This window comes from Seriola lalandi, unplaced genomic scaffold (assembly GCF_002814215.2).
Source record: "Seriola lalandi dorsalis isolate HSWRI2012SDOR001 ecotype SW California unplaced genomic scaffold, Sedor1 jcf7180002054748, whole genome shotgun sequence".
Classification (NCBI taxonomy): domain Eukaryota; kingdom Metazoa; phylum Chordata; class Actinopteri; order Carangiformes; family Carangidae; genus Seriola; species Seriola lalandi.
In genome coordinates this window covers 4,818,185-4,843,982 of record NW_019525301.1, presented here as the reverse complement: position 1 = coordinate 4,843,982, position 25,798 = coordinate 4,818,185, and the positions used below count along the sequence as shown (strand labels likewise).

General features: G+C 41.9%; 1 protein-coding gene across 1 annotated transcript in view; it reads right to left on the bottom strand.

Annotated features, from left to right (window-relative positions):
• Window positions 1–25,798, bottom strand: part of LOC147818051 (receptor-type tyrosine-protein phosphatase gamma-like) — an 88,190-nt gene that overhangs the window by 25,278 nt on the left and 37,114 nt on the right. Inside the window, exons 4-5 of the mRNA XM_087178918.1 lie at window positions 15,671–15,737; window positions 755–912 (exon numbers count right to left, since the gene is read on the bottom strand). Coding sequence (XP_087035044.1) covers window positions 755–912; window positions 15,671–15,737 — 225 coding nt within the window. The remainder of the gene's footprint in view (window positions 1–754; window positions 913–15,670; window positions 15,738–25,798) is intronic.

Here is a 25,798-nt window from a genome sequence, read left to right as displayed (position 1 = left end):
AAACATGAAGGCAGGACCTCAAAGATCAAGGTTTGTTTGAGGAGATGCCTGTGTCACAAACTCATCAAACCACCTTAAGACCAAGCAGCAAAAAAGACCAACATGTGTAAAAGCAAATGTTCAGACCTCAGAACAGCACAGTTCAGGGAAAAGACACAGGTGTTCTTCTGAGAGTCATCACTGATGCTTAAGTGTGAAGAGGAAAAATAAAGTTCATGCTCTTTCCTCCAGGGAAACACAGTGGCAGAATAATTAATAGACAGACCGCTGTGTATTTGTCTTAAATTACAAAGCCTGGAAATAATGTTTGATGTGAGTCTGGGGGGATTTTGTTTTTTATTCTATCTAACTGGTTTTTGTTTGTAAGTTGTCAGTGTGAACCTGAATACACACGTCACTGCGGCTTGTTATTTTATGATCATGATTTAATGATCGAATTAATCTAAACTGTGTGTTTGTCATGGAGACGTCATTATTTCACATCCCAGAGATGACAAACAGTGTTTCTGATGCTCGGAGGAACGTGCTGTGACTTCTCCCGGACGATGAAACATGGAAGCCTATTTACTCTGAAATAATAAAACATTTCCAACATGTCCTGATCACAAGATGTTTGTGATTTCAGTGTAAGAAATTTAAATCTCAAGATGACAATGATAGTTTTATATTTTACATTTTTTCACTTGTGACCTTGATATTCCAGTCTTCATATGGCTGCACACACGTGACCTCCGCCTGTCTAGGTGTATCTCACCTGTTTGTATGAGACGTAGATAGGTCTGCTGAAGATGATCCACTCCACCACCTTGCTGCAGGGCGGCGTGGTCAGGGAGCCGGTGTAGCGGTAGTAACTTCCCAGCGAGGACGGCAGCAGGTCCTTCAGCACAAACGGCTCCAGGAAAGTCTCTTTTTCTGGAGATGAAACGGAGCAGGACAAAGTGTTCAGATCAATGCAACATGATCTACAAAACGGCCCTTATTTCACTGCAAACCATGGTGACCGGGCTCTCTGGAGCAGACCCAAGCGCTCCTTTTTCACAGCCCGCGGCTTGATGCCATTGATTTAATTTGCATTGTGCCTGCCTCGTTCAATGTCCCCCAACTGACAGACGTAATTTCACTGAACACCTATAATTATACCTGTCTCGGTGTTGGGTGGCAGACACAATAAAATCAACGCTGCAACATTACATCTCCAAGTCATGACGTGATAAATGAGGCTTCAAGTAAGAAATTGTGTTTACTTTTTAAATCATGCTTTCAGAGAGAGAGAGGTGGGGATTTGCAGACTGTTAAAGTCAGTGTCTCTCCTTCTGCTCCATCTGACCACAGAGGAACTTTATGGCGGACATCAGCAGCAGTTTGATGATCATGTGTTAGTGTAAGCCAATCACCTGCATCCATGGGAGTCATGTGTTACAGGTAGATAGACAGTGATATCTGGCAGCCTGATGAGTGAATTGACAGTACTTAGCAAAATAAAAATAGCAATAATATAACTTTGGGTCAAGTGAAGTCGATTTTAGTTTTTATATCAGTCAAAATCATAAATTTGCTTCCAGGTGTTTTTGGTTGACAGACAGATCCTCAGGATGTCTGGTGTGAGCGGCTCTCTGAGCTCCATCCACAGCATCTCTACTGGATTAAGGTCTGGACTCTGACTGGACCGCTCCAGAACGTGGATTTACTTTCACCAGCAGCTTCTCCTGAGCTTCAGCAGGTGGACAGACACCCTGACATGATCCTGGAAGAGACCATGATCTTTTACACCACACATACAGCTGCATGTTCTTGCCCAACAATTCAACCTTAGTCTCATCATTCCACAAAACATTTTTACAGTAATTTTCATAATCAACACCTTCAACACCATCACTCAAGATAAAGGCTTTTTACATGGGGGGGGGGGCGCCAGGAGGAGTTGTCCCCAGAGGAAGAAGAATAGGGAGGAAGCAAAGGGAAAGGTAGCGAAAGAGCAGTTCAAAAAAAAATAAAATAAGACAAACTGTCTCTAACAAAGGAGACAGGAGTGATGATAAGGGATGAAAAGAGGAGGAAGAGGAGAAGACATTCCATCCTCTGTTCCGATGAAACGTGAGGAAGGAGGTGACAGCAGTGGAAATAAAGGGTGAGAGACGGCGTACGAATGTGTGGGACTTGGGGCTGATGTGTGCAGCGGGGCGGGTCACTTGACAGGTATGGCGACGGGGCGGAGAGAAAGATGCACTGTCTTTATCAGTGACATATAGAACCCCCCCCACCCCCCTCCCTCTCCCTCTCCCTCCTTCCTCCTCTTCCTCTGACAAGCCCTGTCTCCCTCTCCCTCCCCAACGCCAAAGCCCAGGGATATATTTTCAGCTCCGTCGAATCTGCGCGACAGAGTGAGCCGGGGAGGGAGGAAGAGTTGGAGACGGGGGGGGGAGGGGATGTTGATAGCTAGGGGGTGGGGGCTGGTGGTGTGTACTTGGGGAACGGAGAACAATGGGACTGGCATTCTTCATGATTTATGCATCTGAATTAATACCCTCAAGAACTGAACACTCTCTGCGGCGTGTCTCGTTTCGAACACAAAACTCAGGAAACATCTTCACGCATGAGACACAAACTTTCCTGCTGGTGTACTCTTTACGCCTGATGCAAGCAAACAGCGCTGACAGAGGAGGAGGATGAAGATTCAGTGTGGTGGAGCGGATTGTTCAGCGACGGTTTGCGGGTCCTTTTTTTCTTGCAGCAGGGCCGAGTAAATGTCTAACATTAGTTGAAGCAGCATGAGGCCGTTATCACACGGCAAGTATTTTAAGCTCTGAGCCTCCGGCGAGGCGTCAGAACAGCTGTCCATTCATCTAATCGTCCCTCAGTGTCCTCATTTAGTAACTCAAGTCTTCATTTTTCATTCCACAGTGAGTGGAATGCACAAAGTCACGTTGTAGGAGGTGCTAAAACACTCTGACTGATATTTGGAGCCAATATTGATGTGAAACTGTGCCACAACTGTTATTATCTTCATTCACTTTGTTACAGTCATCTAAAGCCCTCTGAGAACCCTGTATCTGCAGGCCAACCTTAATTATGTCATTGTGTGGAAGATGTTTTTCGGTTTTGGTTATCTGACGCTTTCTGATCTTGAACCCCATCAGCCGCGTGACGCTGTCACTGCTTAGTTAAACACAAAGAATAGTTGCAGAGTGGACTCATATGGAACTTATCCCGTCTTCCTCTTCTGGCCAAGGTTGAGTTCAATTCAAGCTTGGTTAAAACTTAACCAAGCAGTAACTTGGGGTAACTTTAATAACAAATGATGTATTTCCGTGGCAAGACCATAAGGTACAATTGAAAGATCAGGAAAAAGAAGATTTGTTCAAATTTTTTTCCAAGGTGGAGAGTGAACTTTCACTCTCTGGTTGGTAGAGGTTTGGAGACAACCTTGTTAATGGTTAGAAATAAACTAGTGTTGAAGATATGATGCAAAGCACTTCATGGTAAGGGTTCAAAGAAACGACCGGTGGTGAGGACAGTCCGTCAAACACACAGCTGCCATAACTGAAGGTACAGTCCCATCAGTGAGGGTGCACCACACTCAGCATGATATCAACATCATATCATCGTTTCTATTTGCAGCACAGATTGATATTCAGCATGGACTGTGGACAGTGCGTGAAATTGATGCCATGGTAACAGGAAACCAACAAGTCCTCCAACCTCAACAACCAACCCTCCGATACGACCCAGAGCAGTGTCTCCTGAAATATAAGGAATACTAGACCTTGGTTGTCATGGTTACGACAATAAACAAGCGGACTGTACCGAGAATGTTGTACCCTACCTTTGTTGCCATGGCTACTACAATAACGTCATGGCTTGGTTAGTTTTAGGAAAAGATCATGGTTTGGGTTAAAATAAGTACTTCCTCAACATAGACAACTAATTATACTACGTCTCCTGTCTTATCGTTACAACGACCACTAGATGTCGCCTAGCAACAAAATGTACCTATGGATCATAGTAACTGTGAAAGAGATTTTTCTCACTCCAGTGTTCCTCTTGTTTTCCTAAACCTCAGTAACACTCAGAGTTCAGGCCATAACAACCTTCACATTGTGCTTCTATTATGACTGCTTGTGTCTAGATGGAGCCACTGCTATCGCCCCTAGCCAGGGTGCCCAGAGTCTTATAGGCTTTACAAGGAAAATATTCTTCAAATCTAGTTGTTGTCAGGGGCGAGCTAAGTAGAGGAAAGGACAAGACATATGTAATATTAAGTAGGTAAGTAGGTTTTTTTTGTCCAATAGCATCTTCACACATGAATGTTTAGGATAACGTTTAACCTTATTTGGAGGAAGGTGTGGTAAAATGTTGCAACCATGTGATACCTGGTATCATAGACCCACTGTCAAACAAGACATCTTCAGAACTTGGTGTGGCACTACTACGGTTCACCTGCTGTCATTGTACTGCTCATCACTTTCTCTGCAGCATGTCAGCTTTCACTGAATACTTCAAAACTCCTGGTCATCGTGTTTTCTTCAGCTCACAAGAATTTCAATCACAATAACCTGCTGAACAAATGACCTATGGGCTCATTTTTTACAGGAGGATAGTTCCCAGGAAACAGAAATTTGGGTTCATCTATTCAGATAAAATGCTTGACAAGCAGAGTGAATCGTACTCATACGAGTCATACTGAGAGACTCTTCAGTCGGCCTCTCAATGGGCCATCAACTGAATAAAAATGGTCAAATTTTATGTAAGTGTTCAAGCAGGAAAGAGACAGATGACTCAGAGTGTTAGATTGTGAGTGAAAGAAATGAAGGGAGCATCTATGAGGTGTGTTGTGTGAGAACACTGTGAGCAGCATCTGTCCCACTGCAGCAACACTTCATCTGACGCCTTGCGAAATGTTCTTAACAAAAGAAGTAACTCACTAAATCCCTAAACACATTTTCTTCCCTCAACAAAAAATCCTATTAACACTCTTTAATTTAATCCTTTCTGCCCACCACAATATTTACACCACTTTAATACAAAAATGTTAATTTCATACATAAACTGAGTGAGGCTGAAGCATACAAATACACTACTTCCCACTTTGCTCTGTCTTTGTGGTGTTCTCCTTACATTTATTCTCCTCAGACCATCAGATCTGGAGAGAAGCACCACACGTGGCCTGTTTGAGGGCGTCACACACCAGCACTCTGCTCTTTTGCATTTGCATTTTTATTTTCACATGTTCATAAAATCGCTTAAGCAGAGAGCGCCTTGCCTGCCAAGCCAGTTTGATGACAACACCTCCTAAATAAAAATAGTGTGAAAGATACGATTAAAACAACATGTAGTTCTTCTGTTTGACCTTATCTGGGGGTGAATTATGTTTTCATGCATGGCTGAATGATTAATATTCCATATCAAACAGCCCCTGTTAGCAGCCTAAAATAAGCACCAGTGTCAGAATGAATTAGATGTTTGTTTGCCTCTGGGTTGCCATGAGCACTGTTAAGCATCTATGATGAAAGAGTGTAAATACAGTAGAGTCATTGCTGCTGTTTCCTTCATTTCTGAGCTGTGCTGCAGTGTGGAGAAAGTGGGTCTCGGAAAAGCCTTGGATGGTCAGGGACTTTGAAAAAAAAAAAAAAAAGCGGAGATATTTCAGTTCAAAATCCTGGAGTGTTCAAGGGTCGTTTCAAGAATAAAAGAAGCAGGGACTCATTTATCTGCACTGCAGTTAGATTGCTTCATTTGCACATGAAATGAGGTGGCATTTAATGCATAGACGAGAACTTTGTATTCTGCAGTGATAAGTGCAGTTTTACTGCAGAACACGGAGCTGGTGACTCCCTCTCCAGTCTTATCAACAGATGGTAAATGTTGGGATTTATTTTGTGGATTTATTAGGATTTTATGTCATGTTTTTTTTTATTGTGTTTACCTATTGTAAAGCCTTTGACGGTAATGTCTGAATTATTTGAGTGGTTTATGGACATGAACGATGTTTGTCAGTTTTGCCGTATTAGCCATGACATCGGTTTTGCAGAATGAGTTTGTTTGTGTCCTGTGTGACCTTCTTACTTTATAAAACATTATAAACTAAATGGGAACGTTGATGCACAAACGAGATATCTCAGTATGGAGAGTCCAGATACTGAAGCATCTTCTCTTATGTGACTGAACAAGAGCAATGTGATGTAGTACACAGACTGCAGAGCTGATAACCTCATGTTTCTATGGGCCTGCATCTTGTTGGTCACTCCAGGTGAAAACTAAAAGTATTGAGTCACAGGAATTGTGGGATTTTGGATTCTCATTCAACTGTGCACTCTTTGGTGTATTTCTTTGATTGATGGCTTCATGATCATCTTAAAGGTACACTATGTAACTTCTGCCTCTAGGGGTCTCTCAATCAAAACAATAACAAAAGATGTAGTGAAGTAGAGTGGGATAATGGGAATTGCTGTCTTCACAACCATCCTCCTCTCCAAAACAAGAATACTGAATAAAGTAGTTTGACATTTAAAGTCAGCGTTTGAGTGACGCTGTACGGAGGACAGAGACTCAGGGAAGAGCTGGAGCTGGGTTTGATGCTAACCTTTGTTTGGATTGTTCCCCTGTAACTTATGAAGCAGTCGTTCAGCAGGTTTTTACCAGCAGCTGAATTCTCCACAGAGGTGTCCTCCTCTCCATAACAAACACACCAGGAGATTAAAACCAGTAGAAACACCCAGGAAGCAGTTTCTCTTTAAAAATGAGAGATTCACCAACTCTCTTCAGTGACACAGGACAGGACGTCTCCAGCAGCTGGGAGCTGAGCTGTCTAACATTTCCTCAGCTTGTTTCTCTGATAACTTCAGATCCAGACGTCCGACGACTAAGATCCTTCATCTGCTTCAAATATAGAGCTGAAAACCACCAAGGTGTAAAAAGTGTATGTGGCTTAAAACTAGATAAAAGTCTATGTTGAGCTTCTGTCAGACAAACACAACACTGACAGATTATAACTTTAAAGGGCAAGACTGACATTGGAAAATATGGTTATTAACTTTTTAGTTAATAACCATATTTTATGTTTAGTTATATTACAGTATCAACCTCAGGTCAGTGTGTTATGTAGTCTATGGAGCTATAGTTGGGAGGGAATAATTTATACAAACATGAAACAGTAACAGTTTCACACAGTCATAGTTTTTTTTTTTTGAGGAGTAACATTCTGGAACCAAGTCTGCCTAGCAACCATCAACGGAGTATATAAATTGTGTTTCAGAGTTAACCAGTCAGAGCAACAGAGAAAGAACGAGCCCCTGGCAGATGTCACCAGATTTATGGTCCAGGAAGTCTGGAGAAGTTAGGGGTCCAGTTCAGTACAGAGTGCAGAGAGACGGAGAGCGCTGCGTACAGCTGTATATTTAGCCTCCACACGCCTCTGTGTCAGCACTGTGTCATTCCCTCTGTTTATCTAGTAGAGTGTCAGTGCTCCTGCTGCTCTCATGTCACTGTGCTGAAATAAAGCCCTTCCTCCTCAGCTTCCTCCAGCACAAATTACAAGTCCATTAATTCACTATCTCACTCACTGCACGGAGTCTCCGCTGACTTGCTACTCTGCAACCCTGATTGGCAATTAATTTTTAAAGGGTGTACAAGGCTTATGGTGCTTTCCCCTGATTTGAGGTACCATGTCAGCCCGGCGGCACTTGTATAGGAATTCGAAGGAGAGAAATTCTGCGTTCATTTCCCTCTTTCTCCCTTGTACTGTACGAGTATGTCTACCACTCCTTTACTGATGGGGGTTTAATCGCCTGCACAGTGCTCGCATGTTAAGCTCCTTTTCATCCTCTCCTCAGTAAGATTTCCAGAAATTTGGGGCAGACACTTTATTTATCTATTTATCTGTCCTCCTTTTGGAAGATTTTATTTTCAAGCCGCAGATTTGATTTTAGTGGATAATTGAGCAGTTTTGGCCTGATGGTCGTGAGTGATGCCAAGATTTTTTAAGACCATCATTTTGGACTTGGCAAGTAGGGTGATTTGTTCACAGGCTTTGTTTTGGTCAGTGAAGACTTTCTGCTGCAGTGCACTGCATCCTAACAACACCTCATCTCCAGCTGTGCTGTGCATTATGTCAATGTGAGGATAACTGTTTGAAATGCCTGCTGTCTTGGAAGAGATGAGATGAGATGGTAAAACTCTCCTAAGGATGTATCTCATGTGCCCTGACACTGTCTCAGAACAGACTCCTCATCCTCAAACTTTCCTCTGCATTTCTTTTTCTGTGTCTCAACAGCTACAGGCCAGACTGCAGTGAAATTTGGCATCAACATTAATGTTCATTGAGGAGGAACTCTTTGCGTTTTGGACATTATATTTCCTTTAGGAAACACATCAGACTGCCATGAAAGCTGAGGATTCGCTGTGGGTTTTAATAATGTTGATAACAATGAAGTGGAAGTAATAAAGATGCAAAGCACAAAGAAAAAACATCATTTGTCACTCAAATCATTTCATTAGTGTATTTACCTCTGAAAATGCATATAGTGTATGTGTTAGTTTTATAGGCAATAACAAACAATGTACTTTGCCATTTAGTAGGTATCGTGATACAGTCCACCCCAGATATTTTTTGTTTGCTAATGTCTTCTTTTGCCTGTTTTTTTAACAATACATAATTATAATATTTTTTTTCATTTTTTTTAGATATTATGAAAAATATTGCATATGGGAGGAAATATTGTGATATTCAATATTATTGAATGTGGGCTCAAGAGTATTGTTTAGCTCATAGAACATGTTGACATGATTAATAGAATAATACAAGTTATTATAAATGATGTATGTTATCTTTCTCTTCTCTCTTCACTAACAGTTATCAAAGACTGGATGTCAGAAAACTCCCTGAAGCTTAACCATGACAAAACAGAATCATCATAGGCGCCTGAGAGAACTTTGAAGAAAGTAAAACAAACAAACCTAAAAAAACGTAGGCGCTTTCTTCAAACAATGTATGAATTTGAATGGCACATAAATAAATTGGTCCAATCTTGCTTCCGTCAACTGAGAAACATTGCTTAAGTCAACACTATATTTATGCTTTCAAGATCTCAAAAAAATCATCCATGTTTTTGTCTCCTCCCCTCTTGATTACTGCAATTCACTGTTCACTGTTGGTTCAAAACGCGGCTATGAGACTGTTAACGAATACATCACACCAGTGTTGGCAGATCTACACTCAATACCCACTGATTTTAAAAAGTATTTTAATCACCCATAAAGCATTACACGGTCCAGCACCATCTGAGTCCTCTGAGGTCCACTGACCAAGCGCCTTCGTGCCCTCCCGAGATCTCGGCTCAAAACCTTAAAGATGGCCGCGCCTTAACAGTTGTGGCCCCCACCCTCTGGAACAGTCTTCCCAGTCGAAAATTGCTCTATGAATAAAGTTTACTGGCTTTTTTGTGCATGTTTATTATTTAGAAAAAAACATATAATTAAAGCTCTTTTTGATATTGGGACTTAGAGTATGTTTATATAAAGACTATACTTTGTACATTATATATTCTGTCATGTCTGTTGACCAGGAACTGGCATTATCTTATGTGCTGTGTGTTCTGGTGTGTGTAACTTCACATCCATAGTGTTAACGATGACTTGTACACCTTTGCAGGGGCGTACGGTGAGAGGTGTTTTATCCTCTAACCCTTGTGAGTATTCCAGATGTGTTTGAACTCTTCCACAGTGGCGATGATGATGATCTTTGCAGTAGTGATGATAACATCTCTACATAGAACCACTACAAGCAACATTAAAATGAAAAGCATGAGAGCGTGAGAGAGCTATCACTGTGCTCATCCTCCTCCTCGCTGCCACCTCTCGTCTCTCACATCATCCCACCGCATCATTATCAGTCTTTGCATCTGCCTCCAAAGCCCCTGCAAGCTCTGCGTAGACAATGGGCTCCTCTCTTCGCTGCCGAAGCCTTTCATGAGTCCGCTATGTAAATCAGACTCAGCTTGTTTTTTTTACCGGGCTGATTTCACAGGGATGGCATGGAGCCACTCGCTGGCTAGCTAGTCAGAGGGCATTTGTTCCAGCGAGGTTTCATGTAAAATGCAACAAGGCATGAGGTACAAAGACAGCGGAGTCAGACCTGTGGTGCATGTCCACCAGACAGGCCCGGCAACAAGAGGAGAGAGTGCTGTGAAAGATTTAACCACCCGCTGCTCCGTAGAGTAGCACTGGTGGAGACAGAGAAAATTAGCCAACTACCTTCCCTGTGGGAGAGACGGGAGCGTGGCCTTGATTGAACTTGAGTGGTCTTTGTGTTGGATGAATTATGGAGGCAGAGGAGTTTTTCCAAGACAGCTGAGCAGGAGATAAAGTGCAAGTATCATGCGGTGGGGTTTTATCAAAGTTTTATTTGTGTATGGCGAAGCTCTCAAAATTCACTCTGAAGCTGCTCTGTTGTTGCAAGGCGAGCGGGGCCCTTTGGGGGGGCAGGACAGAACATTGCTTTAGGATAAATGTTTTGATCATGACAGGGATGAACTTCAGGGCTGTGTGCATGAGACAACTGTTTTTGACTAAGGGCATATAGTTCTAACAAAAAACAATGTAAAACCCTCTAATTTGTTATGTGAAAAAAAAAAAAAAACTCTGAATCATCCCAGAAGTCCTAATTTATGGTGTGAAAATACTGTATGTGAGGCGCTAAATGATGCAAAAGGATGAGACTTTTTGATGAGGAGTGCAATCAAAGCTGGTGTACCCTACAATTAAAGTTTGATAAAATAATACACATCAGATGATTATCCCACTATGGTCCCACTTACGCTCCAGTTTTCTTTGCATCTTCTCTCTGTAGTGCAGAAAACGACATCAAATCCATGTTACAGCCTCCACCAGAAACCTTGTTAATTAAAATAACACACAACGCTCGACTCTCAGTTCTCCTGCCGCAGTGATGGTCACCAGTCGACATCAGCAGATCGATGTCCTGTATAAAACTGCCCGCTGTCATTTGGAGGGACAAGTGACAGCCTCTGTCCCTTATTGACTGTTGTTACTTATAAAAGCCACGCTGGGAGTCCTGATAACACGCTTCTGACTCACTGTCAACAGTAATAGAGAAACTACATTTTGGGTTCAAGCATTTCCACATAAAAAAAAAAAAGATTTCAAGTCCATGGGGACAAGTCCTGATGAAGCCTGACAGAGGTTACTGGACCAAGTCACAGCTACTCTATATGATACGTGTGGATGTTTTTTTTTTTTTTAATAACTAGATTTGTCACTTATTCTCTAACACTGACTGTTTGAATGTGTGCAAAGATCATTTTTCTTGTATATTATACATGATATAAAGTAATTGCTAAGATTTGGGAAGATGGTTGTCTTTGCTACATCAAAGTCTGGTGAGTCAAACAGGTGCCTTCCCAGTTTACAGAAGCCCACAGAAAATAGATCATATCAGCTGAGGTGTTCACTTTATTTAGAATATGTTCACCACTTTATCATCCGTCAAACAGCCCTTTATCTGGAACTGCAGTTTGTGAACCGTTGAAGTACTGTATTCCTACGCACAGTTGCACCTAGGGCATGCAATGTATTACGTTAGGCGTGGTTGGTAATGAGACCGGAGCTGTTGTGTCCCCGTTCGTCAGCATGGGTTTACAGTTCACACATCTACACCCAGGTAGCTTGGGCTCTTCATGGCATCCAGCTTCCACAGAAGTTTCCCTACACTCTGTTTCAGCCCATTCATTCTCCATTTCCAGAAGTTCTTATGTGTACTGGATCATAAAGGTATTCTCCTGTCTCCACTGTCATAATGTCTCTTTCACAAACTGCTGAACAGCTGATCTGCAGTGTAATGCAGTGCGGGTCATAGATGTGCTTATGCATAATACAGTGGTTCAACAGTTCAAAACTGTAGTTCCAAAGGAAAGGGCTGTTTGACGGATAAAGTGGTGAAAATATTCAAGATACAACTGAAAATTAAACTGATATTTGCTTTCTTCAGGTTCCCTTAAATAAGACACCATCAAATAACCCAAACTAACCCTTTAAATGTAAATGTCATCTAATACGATATATCACACACCCCTAACTTGGATAATGTTGTTTCCTTTCCTGAACATGACGCACACAGCACCACAGCCGGTAGAGACAGCAGCACAGAGTGGACGGAGTCTGTGTAAGTCGTTAGCCGTAGCTAATGTAGCTTTGCGAAGAACCAGCATGAACACAGAAAAATTCCACTGGATCCTCTTGTGTTTCACTGGACTGTGCTGACCGGATTATTTCATTCCTAAATGACATGAAATAAAGGAGTGATTAACTGAATGTTTTACTGCTCTCAACTTTAGAATACGTCAACTAATCGGCTACTGTGAGCTAAGTTAGCTGACGCTAGCTAGCAAACTGGTTACTGGCTACGTAGCGCACTAAAAAAATATATTTTGCTTTCATTCAAAATGCCAACACGCCTGGTTTAGATTAGTGAACTACATAATTAACTGCCTCATTGTAACTACATGTCTTTTTCTGATCATGATGTATTAATAAATTCAACATGAGTGACAGGACGGGAGGAGAGGTTGAGCACTTCTTTGGTGCTAAAAAGATAGTAAGTGAAAGCTGTGCAAATGAAGTGAGAGGAAGAAATGATTGTATATATTTGAAAGTAATTTTAGTTGTCACAGAGGTATAACCATTATCAGAAAAGTATAGATGGTTGTTGCTGTATTACAGAAACAGGAATGCGATCAGGCAGAGGAGAGACGAGCAGCAGGTGAGAAAGAAAGGACAGCACGTAAATATGTGCACATATGAATGTAAATAGTATTTTTAATAACTGCAATGAATTATGGAGATGAATGAAGTATTAATGTGCTGGTTGCACATCCACTAGTGTAATTAGTCTGTCGGAGAGAATGGCAGCACTTCTAATGAGATTTATGCTATGTGTTGCAGATTAAATATCCATTCAGAGTCTAATATGTAAAAATGTCCAAATGTCTGTGTGTGTGTGTGTGTGTGTGTGTGTGTGTGTTTGTGTGTGTAAGTGTGTATGTGTGGTTTCTGTAAAGAATATAAAGATACATTCAGCTAAGTGGATTAATGATATACAATACTGTCTTAGGCATCTCAAATACTTCCTATAAACATTTGTCTCAAACATGCAGCTTAGTTTCTCCAGGAACCTTTTGACTTTCACTTTAAGTTTATGTTTGTGTATTTTGTTCGTTTTTCCTTTTCTACTCCCTGTGTTCTGTCAAACAAACTCCCCCATCCTGTCACCATGAACTCACTTAAACTTGCAACTTTGAACATCTGTGGATTTGGTTCACAGGCAAAAAGGCTTCAAGTAATCAACCACATATTACAGGCAGATATATGCAGATATATATCACAAGTTAAGAACACCACAATTTAAGGGGTAGAAATTTTATGATGCAAAAATATCTCTTTTATTATTTTACGACACCGTCACAGATCCTGAATGGCAATTTGTCACATACCCAACAACCCAATCACCGAAATCATGATGACTCATCCTCTTCTTCCACACCTTTGTCACCTCATAGTCAAATCTGTCTGACTCACCAATAACAATTGGAGGACATTTCAAAACAATCATGAAGCCATCATTAGACAGAGCTAACAATTTACAGAAATGACTAACCAGTTCATGAGTGATCTTGCTCTTGATGGCTGACGTTTAAAATACCAGCCCCACCAGTTCGCAACTCCTCATATTAATTTCCTTTTAACAATAGAACTCAAATATTTACAAAATCTCAATCATATTAAATGCTCCCTGCTCAATAACCCTAACTTTGATAATTATATTATTTTCATGAAATAAATGATTCACAACATAAAGCATCATCACTACTTTGGGGATTAGGGAAAGCTGTATTAACACAAACAAGACTAAACCTAGTGTATGGCTGGACAACATATGATCAGTGAGTGAAGTTGAGGACGTTTCTTAACAACTGACATTAACTTCCTATTATAATTGAATCTAGTGTCAGCTGGTTTCAGTCTAGTGTCAGCTGGTTTCAGCCTATAGTGTCAGCTGGTTTCAGCCTATAGTGTCAGCTGGTTTCAGTCTAGTGTCAGCTGATTTCAGTCTCGTGTCAGCTGGTTTCAGCCTATAGTGTCAGCTGGTTTCAGTCTAGTGTCAGCTGGTTTCAGCCTATAGTGTCAGCTGGAATAGAAGAAGTTTGAAACAGTGACTGAAACGTGGCCCATTAAGAGTACATGTTAACCAGCAGTCACTTCCAAGCTGCTGCTTTGCTGCTGCTGAAATCCTGATTGTATAACCACTATGACGTCTGACAACATCACCAAACACAGAGTAGATACACAGAGAGGGTAGAACTATGGTTACTCTCTTCTAAGTAGCAAAGGTTTGTCCAAGAAGTTACTAGATTTGATCCGAGGTGCATTTATCGAAAGAAAAGTCTCTAGATCTACTGACAAATGCTCTAAGTTGGCAACACTGAAGACTGTGAAAAACTGTTAGTGACAATTTATTTTAAAACAGCCATAGCCAATGTGAAAACTCCGACTAAGTCACTAAGCCACTGTTGTGGTTCAGCCAAAAACTAAATAGAAATTAGTGCATGTAAACTTTAGGACACCCAATTAAGTAAGTTCTCTCTTTGGCATGTATCACAGCTTGCAAACTGGCTAGCCTAGAGTCTTTCTGTCTTCACCCACTCTTCCTTCAAGTTGTGAGATATTGTAGGGATGTCTTGCACGTACACACACACACGTTCCACATTTACCCATTCTAATTCAATATTTATATTGTATCAATTTAGTTTTATGTTAATGTTTAACTCTCATCAGAGATGAATTCTCTACTACTGTCCATTACCTTAATGTTGCCCCCTTTTCCTGTGGGAGCTCTGTGTTGTAGCAGTCACTATGAAGATGTAAAATCTGGACATAATGCCACCATAGCTCAGAGTGATAAGGCTTCAGTTAACAATGCTAATTTACCATGCTAATTCACACCCTTCCTGAGTACAGTGAGGAAATTACCTAAGCAAATTTACAATTCAAATATTATGCCTCGTCGGTTTGTAAGCTGATCTGGAGTTGGATCTGGATTTATATATCATGGACCAGGACTGAAATATTGTTCGGCTGTAAAAGTTAGTAGATAAATGCAGTAACAAACTGAAATGAATCAGTTGAACTGAATGGTTCTAAAGTCCTCACATTAATGGAAGCTGATTGGCAGTTCCTCAGACGTACAGTAAATGAAGTGAAGTCAAAGCTTTCCTTATCGACTGCTACATACTAGTCTGACTGGGTGATGTGAATATAACGAGTTAAATTTTGGTACTGATGAGGTGCTTATTTTCTTATCTTCAGGTTGATATATATACGGGTGGCAGATTAAAGGAAGAACTAACATAAAGTATCTTTTTAAGATATACAGTATGTATATGTTTCAACACATTCTGTTTTGAATGTGGACGTTGAAATGAAATAAGCTCCTCATACAGCCCACACATTCACCCTGCAGCGAATGTGTGGGCTGCAGAACAAATAACAATGAGCTAAAAGAGGTTAAAACCTTGGGTGCTAATGCATGGCTAATGTATATACATTCAGAAAACTCTAGCTACGTTTCCCTGTGTGACTGGGCACTGGGACTGCCACTCACCATGATGCACCACTCCCTTCAGGCCGTGGATTATGGGTTCAACAGCAGGATTGTCCTTCCCTCCCACCTGTGGGACACAAAAAGACAGATCTGCTGTAAGATACAGTGATCATCACATAGCAGTATTTTTCATAGAAGACAGCATTTAAATTATTTTTATTTCTTTAGACACTTCAACCACATCCCAGACCAGTCTGCCCACTGAACACAGAGACCAAACCATCCATCAGACTCCTGTCTAAGTCAGCCAGCCCTCTGTTAGAACTCCCTGCTTTATTTTGTACCCTCTGCTGCTGCAGTGTCCAGTTATCTACACTTATGAAGCACGTAATATAATAGCATTGCACACTAGACTGTGTTTTAATTCACTGAAGAAAAAAAGAGAAAAACACACTGAGGTTAAATCAGGAGAAAGAGAAAGGTGATAAAAGTGACAAAGGGGGAGGAGAAAAGTTGAAAAGCACTGAAGAGATACTGAGAAAACAAGTGCGGTGTAATTAGGAGAAACAAACAGCAGCAATCAACAAGCTCTCAGAGGCCCTCTACATATGAACTCAGAGTGTGTGTGATGTCACAGTAACACATGCATTTTCAATGTCTTCAATTAGAGCATCATTGTTGTCATGGCGGCTGAAAATCAATAAAACCAAAGACCAAAAAAACACAAGTCTCTTCCGAAACACTTAAATTATCTTCCACCTCTGCAGTGACGCCTTTGTTAAAACGCACAGAAAAACAACCTGTTTTGTTGCTTTGTGTTATTCTTAACCAAGTCACAGTGAAGTGGTTCGGGGAAATGAAATCATCAGACTACAAAAGGTGGACAAGTTTAATGGACACATGCCTGTTAGATAGATGAGATACGTTTGAATGACGTGCTGTTGAAATGGCAGAAAAATCACTGTTATTAAGCACATGGTGGGACGACAAGAAAGATGGACAGTTAACAGAGACAGCAGGGAACAATCAAGTCCACTTGCTTTGTACATGTTAAACACAAACAAGAAAGAAACTGTTTCCTGTAGATATATCAGTTTTACAGGTTGTAATTGGCTTCACTGTCACTGTTCTGCTGTCAACAGGTTTCACTGGGAACTTGTTTCTAACTGTCAGCAGCGAGGTCTGGATTATTCAGAGGAACCAGGAGTGTGTTTCTGCTGTTGAGTTCACAGAGCCAACCACAACCCTGGCTAACCACATACTGATCGGTGTTAGCATTGTGGGACCACAGAAGAAATGCTCAGCTGACAAGTGAGTGTCAATCATGGAATCAGTAGATCATAAAAAAATTTGCCTTAACATTAAAGATAGCATAGTGTTGTTTGTTGCTCGGCAACATGACCACCCACACTGTATTTGAATAGACTGAGATAAAATCACACTCCTGTTTTGACCAGAGTCGTACACCACTGGTGCACTTTGGACTTCTGACAACTGTGATTGAGACTACTGCTTGACTATTAGGCCAAATAGCTACTGCTACTGATACCACATGGGGACTGCTCCAACTACTGCAGCAACCACTACTAGCTACAGCAACTGCTAAAGCTAACACTGACTCAGTGGTTCGCAATGGCTTTTATAGATAGACAAGCAGAGCAACAACCAACTACGGCATTAATAATTAATAAGACAATTTACATTTTAGAATCATTGATTTTCGATCATAAATCAAAGCTTAATTTGCTTGTTTACTTTCTACTCCTGCCTCGTGACACTCATGGAGAAAGAACTGGTGCAGTAATTTTCTATTGCACAAGTTCATGTTCTACACACATCTGCATGTGTATAATAATGCGTGCGAACCGGACGCTGAGTCAAGGACAGCTTGAAACACTTTGGTTAAAGCTAGTCACTCGTCAAAGATCCCAGGATTATCCTCACCTCTCCACTAGACAAGCTCCAGCCTTTATCAAAGGGACACAGTCACACCCATTAAAATGACAGAAACTATAGATACAAACAGCTGATAGGCAAGCTAGCTTTCCGAGACAATACCCTGCTGCCACCACAAGAGGGCACTACATTACAAGATGAAAGCAAACAAGTTCCAGATCCTTTATGGGACAGAACACTGTTCTGAGATCAAATGTAAGGAGAGATACAACTTCACTTTAGTATCGTTCTAATCAATGTATATTTTTAGCTTCAACTGGACAAGCACTACCTGCCTTGTTTGTCCTGCTACAACTAATACAATTACTAACACAACAGCCTCTACTAGCTACTGCAACATGCAGCTACAACTAGGCCACTGCTGCTTGCTGGCTCTACTACTGTTGTATACTTTCATGTTGTCTACAGTTTTGTAAGTCAGGGCCAGACTGATTACTGTGTAGGCTAACAACATTGCATTATTTAAGAGTAAGCTACCCTTGCTGCGCCATCTGGACAGCCTCTTGTCTCTCGCAGTGTGTTCACTGTCCACTGGAAGTCGTTATTTCCTGATAAAAATCTCTGCCCCTGAATTTACACAACAACCACTGCTAGCTTGATACAGCTACAACAATAACAATTGCTCCGAATAATCCACCTCACTGTCAAATGAAACATAATTATGCACACATTAATGATAAATATGCATTAAATCATCAAACTGCAGCATATCTCATAAAGGTTACCTATTTTAGGTAAAAGGTAAAACTATCAGAGACTTAAGTTTTTACTTGCAGTCATCAGTGTAGATACATTTAAGAGAGCAACCAACTGCTTCATTGTGTATAAGACAAACTAAAGCAAACTACCACACATCCACCGCCAGCAACCATATCCAACAGCTAAGAGACTGCCAAGACTGCTGTCATGCCTCCCCTCCCTCCCTCCACTCTCTACAACCTCATCTCTCCTGGATTTGGTGATACACACTTAACCTAGGGGTTTAACAAACACAAACACAATGTCCAGTTGGATTTTGAAAAACACACTTGTTGGCTAGTTGAATTTAATTATCAGGTTTGGTGTGAAGGATTACTGGGATCTGTACTTACACTGCCTGCCTGCTTGGACCACAGCAAAAGCACATAGAACAAAACACAGGCTGTTCAATTTCTGTGCTTTCATCGAGCACATGAGCAAATCCTGTTCCCAAGAAACCCATTTCTGTGGATGAAATGTTGAACAATTTTAGATAATTCCCTTAAGCGGGTGGGAAATACAAATATATTGTTCATTCTGTTTACTTACATTGCTGTGGTGATTGATCATGCAACACACAAATGTTACCATGATGCATGAAGAGCTGATTATGGAGGTGTTCGGGACCGGCTGCTAGATAGAGGCCCCTCTTCCAATTCCAAGCTTTCCCTCCTGCTCACTAACAACTTGTGTTTGGATGTTGGCCCAGAAGAAGTGCACTGCTTTCCTTCATATGGATCCAAGAGTACTATCTCCTTCAGAGTGGCTTTAATACAACCTCCCATTGGCTGCTTCTTCAAGATGTTCTCATATGAGAATAACATGTCCTGCTCTACACTGGTGTTACCTTCACCTAAACGAGTGTTGTGGCTATTTTAGGAACTATTGGATCTATTAATATCACCAAAAAACAGATCTGTTTCCCCTACTTCCACCCTCTGCAGTTTGTTCTGCATGTGTCAACGAAAGTGCCAAAAAGTTGTCTCCACACCCTGTAGAATAGCACCATGCGGATGGCCCATAAGACTTTTTACCATGTGATTAATGCATCTGTTGTAGCACTAGGAAACATTTGCTGAAACTGTCTGTATGGCAGGCACCTCCCAGCTTTTATAACTACATGTTTGTTAAGACCCACACAAGCTGGCGGCTCTGCTGGAAACACGGGTCAGTTTGAGGAGAGGCTGATTGATGAGATTAGTTGACCTTCTCAACTGCAGTTTTATGAAATGGTGCGGTATACACTTGAATGTGAACTTTAAGGTGTACTGTATCAGTCAAGCAAAAGTGCAAATGAAAAGCAATTGCTGTAACATGTGATATGTGTCTGGATGCCTCGTCTGAATAATGTGATCACGTGCCTTTGCATTTACGTCTGGTAATAATAAAGGTTAATTCGAAACTACTTTCAAAAGTAGGTCAGCAGAGTTGGCAGACTTGTTAACAAATGATAGGGAAGTGATGCAGGACAGTCTAAAGGGACAGCAAAAGTACGAGTGGAGGAACATCAACATGCATCTGTAGGTTACTTATCAGTAGACTTCTTAACTATACTGCTAGCACTAGCTTGGCTACCCCCAATGCTAACGTGACTGTAATCTTGAACGTCACAGTGCTCCCTTGGGAGTTTCCTGGAGTGAAGCTGCTGTGCTTTTCCTTTTTTCCTATCACAGATGAACGGCCCCTCTCTACTTCCAGATGCATTCCTGCCAGTCCACTAGAATCCCGTGAAATGCATTTTTCATAAATTTCACAACCCTACCATATCCAGATAAGTTATCCATTTACATTTTACATTTACATTTACTCATCTGGCAGACACTCTTAGCCAAAGCAACTTAAAAGTGAGGGAGTACACTAAAGCTTCAGAGCAGTAGGAGACAGTGAAGTAAGTACTAACTGCTAAATCTATTCAATAAGGCAAAGTGCAAGGGGATCAGGTAAACAAGTGCAGTGAAAGTGCACAGTAAGTGCTAGTTAGGCATTAGGGTGTTAGAGGTGTCAGGTGAGGAGGTGCTCTCTGAAGAGATGAATCTTGATGATACAGAGGGGACGCCCTGCTCTGACAGACTTTGGTAGCTTGTTCCACCATCACAGAATCACAGGTTAAGGCTGAATGATTGAGTTCATAGCTGCACAACCTGGAGACGGATGCAACATGGTCAGAGAAGAATAGCTGGTCATCAAATATCACATCCAGGTTTCTCTCAAGCTTGGTTGGGATGACAGATGAAGAGGTGATTTTGATGTCCACATCCAGATATATACAATTTTGATACCAGCTCGAAATGGACTCTTCGTCTGAGGCTGCCTGTTCTGACTGCGACACTGAAGAGTGGTGTGATGCTTCGAGCCATAAAAGTCTGACTAGAACACTCCCGGAGACTGTGTGACGAATGAGGAATGAGGAGCCGTATGTGAGAATGCAAACGTCCGAAACAGTTGGAGTGAACGTTAAACGGACTTTACCCCGCCGGCTCGCTGGTACAAATGTCTGATTGAACTGTTGTGTGAATCGAGCCGGTCATTGTCCGGAGAATTCACAGCAAGCGAGTGGACATGTTGATGATGTTTCTGTCCTGCCTCCTGCACGCTCTGCCCAAGCGCCACTCCTCGCCTAAACCAAACGAGTATTTCCAGAGGGTGAGAACCTGTCTGACACAGACAATCTGCTGTTGCGTACTACTTGTGTGATAGGGCAATGTCTGGATCTGATTCTCAGAGTCCATACGAGAAAACTGCTTTAGATCACGACTCTATTGACGATGTGAGTGCGTACAGCCGATAAAGAAAACTCTGAATGAGAAAACAACTTAGGAGAAGTAGAAAAAGTTTAATTGTGCCAATGTTAGACATAGTTTCTAACTTACCCTCTCTCTCTCACACACACACACACACACACACACACACACACAAGCATGCACATACACACTATCTGTAATCATTTTAAATAGCAGCAGAAGTTAATAACTGGAACTGCAATAAGGAGCTTGTTTTTGGTACAAGGCAAGAAAGTGGGTGAGGAAAAGAAGTGTGTGTGTAAAGGAAAAGAGATTAAGCGAAATAAAGGCAGCCATGGAGACACACAGAAAATGACAGACAGAGAGACAGAGAGGAGGAGAGAAAGAAAGGAGGACAGGGGGAATTAGGGTTTCATTATTAATGTTTGTCTCTGAAAGCCCACAGGCTCGTCCCCTGAGATCCTCAGCCACCAGGCCTCACTTCACAATGTCCTACTCTCTCTCTCCATCTACCCCGTTCTCCCCTTTTAAATCCTGCATCTTTTGTTCTTTCTCTTCATTCGCTCCCACAGCTCTAACTCCCTCTTTTTCTCCAGGGACAAACCACTGCAGTGACAAATCAGGAAAAAAAAGTGTACAATGTGACATGTCCTCATATTTCTCTCCTCCACCACTTTTCTCTTTCATCGCCCGTCCCTTCCTCCCACTGTCATCCATCCAGAATCCCTCACTACGTATCCTCCTTCTCTTGACTTCCTTCACCTCCTTCTGTGTCGTACCGAGGCTCATTTCCTGCTCTTGGCGACGGCAGCACTAACTGCTGATGCATCAATGGCGTAATGGATGTGACGGTTGGACTTCTTTCAAACAATTTATCAGTAGGTGGTGGGAGACGGGGAGAAAGGCAGACAGGAAACTCTGGCATTATTTTGCTGTTCTCCACCTTTTTAGACCTGGCAAAAGAAGACCTGACCTTCATGTCCCTCTCAGTTTTGGCAAAAGGATACAGGGTTACACTGTTACAGTAAGAGGAAAGAGTAGATAGAGACTAAAGAATTCTGGGCAAAAGGAGACCAGGTATAGTCTTGAGGAGATTGCGCTTTCCAGTCATTGCTAGGTCCAGGTTAAAGGAGACTGACCCAGCTCTAAGGGCAGGGGGATTTCTGGGGGTCCTGGTCATTCTTAGCTCTAGTTTAAAGGGGGATAAGGCTCTCTTCTCATTCTTAGACTCATACTGAAGGATGTTGTGTTTTCTCATCACTCTGAGATCTTGACTTAAGTAAGTTTATCTTCTGATTACGCTTTGATTTTGACCAACTTGTGTCATCGCCTAATGTGTGTGTTTCCTTCGCATCTCATGTGCATCTGATGGAACAGATACGTTTCTATTATAAACAACCCAGCTGTCTATACAGGCGATGTAATGACCCAATGTGTACTTTTACACTTTGTCTATTTTCTTTTGTGCGTGATTGTAAAATAAATCGAGTCATTCCTAGAGTAGATTTAGGACAGATGAGCTCACTGACTACAGGGCACCAGGTCATCTGATGACTCTTAGAATTTGACTTTGCTGTGGAAGACTAACACCATGTCGAAGTATTTAGTGTAACATCCCTGTGTTATCCAGTGAGTCATATCTCTCTCACATTAAACAGCAACTTTCCCCTCTGGCTCTGATAAGCTTGTTAAAGACTCACTCATTCTCATGGTTTAAAATATGAATTTAAAAGTTTAAACAGCTCGACATCTGAACGGGATGTGAAACCGACAGAGCTGCTGCTCTTAGTGCACTCACTCTTCATAACGTGCGGCCTGGAGAGATCAGGGTTTTTCTCAAACTCTTCTCAAGATTAGTTTTTTATTTTAACAGACATTTGCACATGAATGTTGCATTTCTTCTTGTTGTGGCTCATTGCTTTAGCTACAGCCCCTTTACTCTGAACACGTCTCATGTCTCTGTCTCATGAGGACACCATTAACACCTCTGTTTCTGCCACAAACCGTTACAAAGTCACAGTCCCCACACCTGGTGTCCTCCATAGACAAATGATCAAATTTCAAAATCAGCATAAAGGAATCCTTTTATTTTTTTTATTGTGAGAAGGGAGCAATGACACTGGCGCTCGATTCTTCAGTCTGAGCAGTGTAGTGTGATAAGTAGGGCAGCGGTCATGGAGGGAAGTGATGAGATATCTTCTGAAAGTCCATTAAAATTGCAAAAAACTGACCAATGGCAAGTTACATGTCATGAATTCTGTTTGAACACAGCTCTGAGACGTATGTGCTGCGTTGCCTCTTGATGGCGGATGTGCTTGATGCTTACGCTAACACTAACGAAAGCTGCCGGAACATTATAGACATGGATGCTGATTTGCTAGCATTGTTTTGTAGCCATTGTCTATGCCTTGCATTGGGATGTAGCAACATGGTGTCCGCTGCTGTTGGGAGCATGGCATTAAGAAACACTGCAGGCAATGGGGAGAATACCACGGACTTGTCTGAGAACTCAGTTTCGATGCTGCACTGGTTCAGCGGTACTTCAGAATGACGCAGTCACTATCAAAAGGTACAAATTTGCAATCCAATATAAAATCCTCCATAGAACATAGATCAGGCGAAACACCACGGACCAATGCTCACAATTCCCTGAACGTACCACAGGTGACAGCGCCTGTATTCCTCAACACTTCATCCACTAACACCCTGCTCAATTTCATTTCACCTTCTTCTCTTTCTTTCTAAACTGATCTTTTGAACCATCATTAACCATCAACAGTTTTAACCTGCCCCCCACCCAAGACATTGGCTGAGGTGTGTGTGAAGGCCACGTGTGTGTTACACAACTTCCTCAGGATGAAAACACTTAAAAGGAGGATGTCACACCAGCTCCTTCTGCTGATGCCCTCCAGCATACAGCACAGGTAGAGCCAACAGAGGGAGACCTGCTGCTCCTACTTGAGTGGAGGGGGTGCAGTGTCATGGCAGCAGGATGTTGTGCACCAAAGGATCTTTTCAGACACACACAAACCCACAGCTCTTTTAAGAGCTATCTAAAATTTTCTCGGAAAAGCTAACACTCCAGATATGTCACTTTAAAAGCAAATATTCCTGTTTAATGTGCATCTGTGTCATTGAAAACATGATAGGACTCACACAACCTGTCCCCTGTTAGTCCTGATTTTACCAAACATCACCTCATTAACATGAATAGTGACTATGTTTAGCATGTTAAAGGTGCACTCTGCATTCCTGCATGACGTCACTTCTGTTGACGTTCGAAGTAAATACCAAACAACACAGAGCAAGCTCGCCCCTCCCCCCCATGTTTGCATCGGACTGGAAACCCTTCTGCCCGCGGAGTTCTCGCCACCTTTGAATCGATTCCCCAATATAAATGCGAGTCTTCGTTCGTTCCTTCTCCATTTCTCTCCTCCTCGCCATATATTCATCCGAATGTCTTTTCTTTGGTCGAGTCCGTGCCTCGGCCATTTCCCAAAATATATCGTTGAGTCGTTAGACCTAGTTCACGGCGCCGTCCAGCTATCTACTCTCAGATACTCATGCTACTCTATCAACACAGCTCAGATTCATCACCTTCTTCTGGCACCTCTCTCCAGGCTTCATTGTGTCCCGGTACATGAATAAAGTCTGATCATAAAGAACAGGGTGAATCCTGCTGCAGTGCCGCCCTCTCTGTCAGGTCAGCGCTCACATGAACAACCCTTCAGTTCAGTTCATTTGAAACAAAAGAACTTTTCACATACATTACCAGAAGTAACAAAGATAAAAGTCTCGGCCTTCATGATTTCACAAACAGCACATAATGCAGTAAATTACAACTGCGGTTCCTTCAGTTAAGGTCAGCAGGGTTCACTGATGCAGAGAAACCACTAATAACGGAACATGTTTCACTGACACTGCTGTGGGAAGGTGTTAGAACAGACAGAATATTCACACAACTACTGTCTCACCTTTGTGTGTGTGTGTGTGTGTGTGTGTGTGCATTGTTATCTCCTTTTGAGGCTGATCATGTGTGTCTTGGTCTTCTCTGACAGCAGCCTTTGTGAACAGATAGAGACACGTTTGCCTTTAGACGTGTTCCTGCCGAAAAACAAACCTTAAAGAGAACAAATCTGCTTTCTTAAATAAATGGCTTCACGTGCGCCGTCATCTTCTTCATGATATGACGCAACGCCATCAGAATGAGGCTGATTTGAGACGTGTGTTCAGATTAATTTTCTTCCTGTTCCTGGAGCAGAGTGTGTGTGACTTACAACATGGAGTAAAGTCCAAGAAAGATTTTCCCTCATTCTCTTTGTTCTCGCTCCTTCCTTCCCTGCCTCTCACTCTATAATATTAAATCAGGTACCGGTGCCCCAAAAATCATGTGAAATGAGACTCAGTGGGATTCTCGTGTTAACTTCAGGAACAAATAGTAAAAAGCAGAGTGGATGTTCCATGTGATTTGCATCCCAGCTGGGCCTCGGCGTTGCGCTGCTGGCTGAGAGTGAGGCGAACAGTAGAGGCATGCAGCGCGGTAAATAAGCAAATAAAAGGGCAATGATAGCTGTTTACAGCCGCCGTCTATTTCAGTCAGAGGCTGCAGGGGCAATGCAGTGGTGGGTCATAAAAGCGTGATTCCCGAGCTCAGTCGAGATGATGGCTCCAATTTATCCTGTAACATGAATGTGATGACTGAATTAATACGTGACACAGAAGCAACAGCGACACTGCTGCAGAGACACACTGA